The following is a 1,397-nucleotide window of genomic DNA, read 5'->3' on the forward strand; positions in this document are numbered from 1 at the left end:
TAGACTGTGACCACAAAATATTTAGAGAAAATCTTTAAAACTCTGTAAAATATGTAATTACTTATATTTGCAAAAATGTTTAACTTTTAATTATCTACCAATTTAAAAATGGTTATGTTCATGGGATATCCCTTTATGGAAATATTTCCGCTCTCACTTATGCTTTAATCTAAAGCTGTTTGGTATTTTTGTAATACAGATATGAATTATTGATGGAATTATCAGGAGAAAGTAACCGTTCCACAATACATGAATTTATTCTCACCGGCTTCACTGAAAGGACTGATCTTAAAATATTTTTAAGCCTATTGTTTTCATTCATTTACTTAAGTTCTATTTTGGGAAATGGAGGAATATTGTTTATTGTATCACATAATGTCAAATTTCATATTCCAATGTACTTTTTTATTAGTAACCTGTCTCTTATTGACCTTGTGTACTCTTCTGATATTGTTCCAAACATTCTTGTTGGCCTCATTTTTGATCAAAGATCTATTTCCTATCTTGGCTGTGCAACACAGCTTTTCCTTTACTGTGCTCTCGGGAGCACTGAATGTATCCTTTTTGCTGTTATGGCTTATGACCGTTATGTGGCAATTTGTAACCCATTAAAATACAGCTTGATAATGCAGCAGAAGACGTGTCTGAAACTAGTGCTTGCAGCTTATATCCCTAGTTTTCTGCACTCTCTACTAGAGATATGTTTCACATTTCGACTTTCCTTCTGTGAATCTAATGTCCTTCATCATTTTGTCTGTGATTTTCCTCCATTATTAAGGATCTCTTGCTCAGATACTACAGTTAATGAAATGATTATATTCATTTGTTCCTCTTCTATCATTATACCATGTATTATTTTCATTCTGGTGTCATATGGCTCCATTTGTACTGTTATTGTAAAGATAACATCTGCAGGAGGAAGACAGAAAGCTTTTTCTACTTGCTCCTCTCATATCATAGCAGTAACATTATTTTATGGCACGTTGCTCTCTGTGTATGTTAGTCCTAAATCTCTGTCCTCTACAGACAATTTACATATAGCCACCATCTTTTATACAGTGGTATTACCCATGATAAATCCAATCATTTATAGTTTAAGAAATAAAGACATTAAATCTGCCTTAACTTCAATTAATATAGTGAAATGTCAAGTAGGAAGGCACAAATCATTCAGTAGAATATGTAAATTGTAGAAATGTATTATTATATGTGGATTGTCTAGCAGTAGTTAGAATCACTTTATAGAAAATGCAATTGATAAAGTAACCCACAAACATGAAGATGTGACCCAATATGTAATACATAGTTACATAGTAGATGAGGTTGGATGAAGACATCAGTCCATCAGTCCAACCTATAACCCTACAGTCCCCTACAATGTTGATCCAGGGGAAGGC

At 33.0% G+C, this 1,397-nt stretch overlaps 1 protein-coding gene across 1 annotated transcript; it reads left to right on the top strand.

Moving 5' to 3' along the window:
• Nucleotides 1-212: 212 nt before the first annotated feature.
• Nucleotides 213-1,193, top strand: LOC142202949 (olfactory receptor 8U9-like). The gene has a single exon (XM_075273337.1). It carries the CDS (start codon nt 213-215, stop codon nt 1,191-1,193), a length of 981 nt encoding a protein of 326 aa, XP_075129438.1.
• The last annotated feature ends 204 nt before the right edge of the window (nt 1,194-1,397 follow it).

The sequence above is a fragment of the Leptodactylus fuscus genome, chromosome 5 (assembly GCF_031893055.1).
Source record: "Leptodactylus fuscus isolate aLepFus1 chromosome 5, aLepFus1.hap2, whole genome shotgun sequence".
NCBI classification, from domain to species: domain Eukaryota; kingdom Metazoa; phylum Chordata; class Amphibia; order Anura; family Leptodactylidae; genus Leptodactylus; species Leptodactylus fuscus.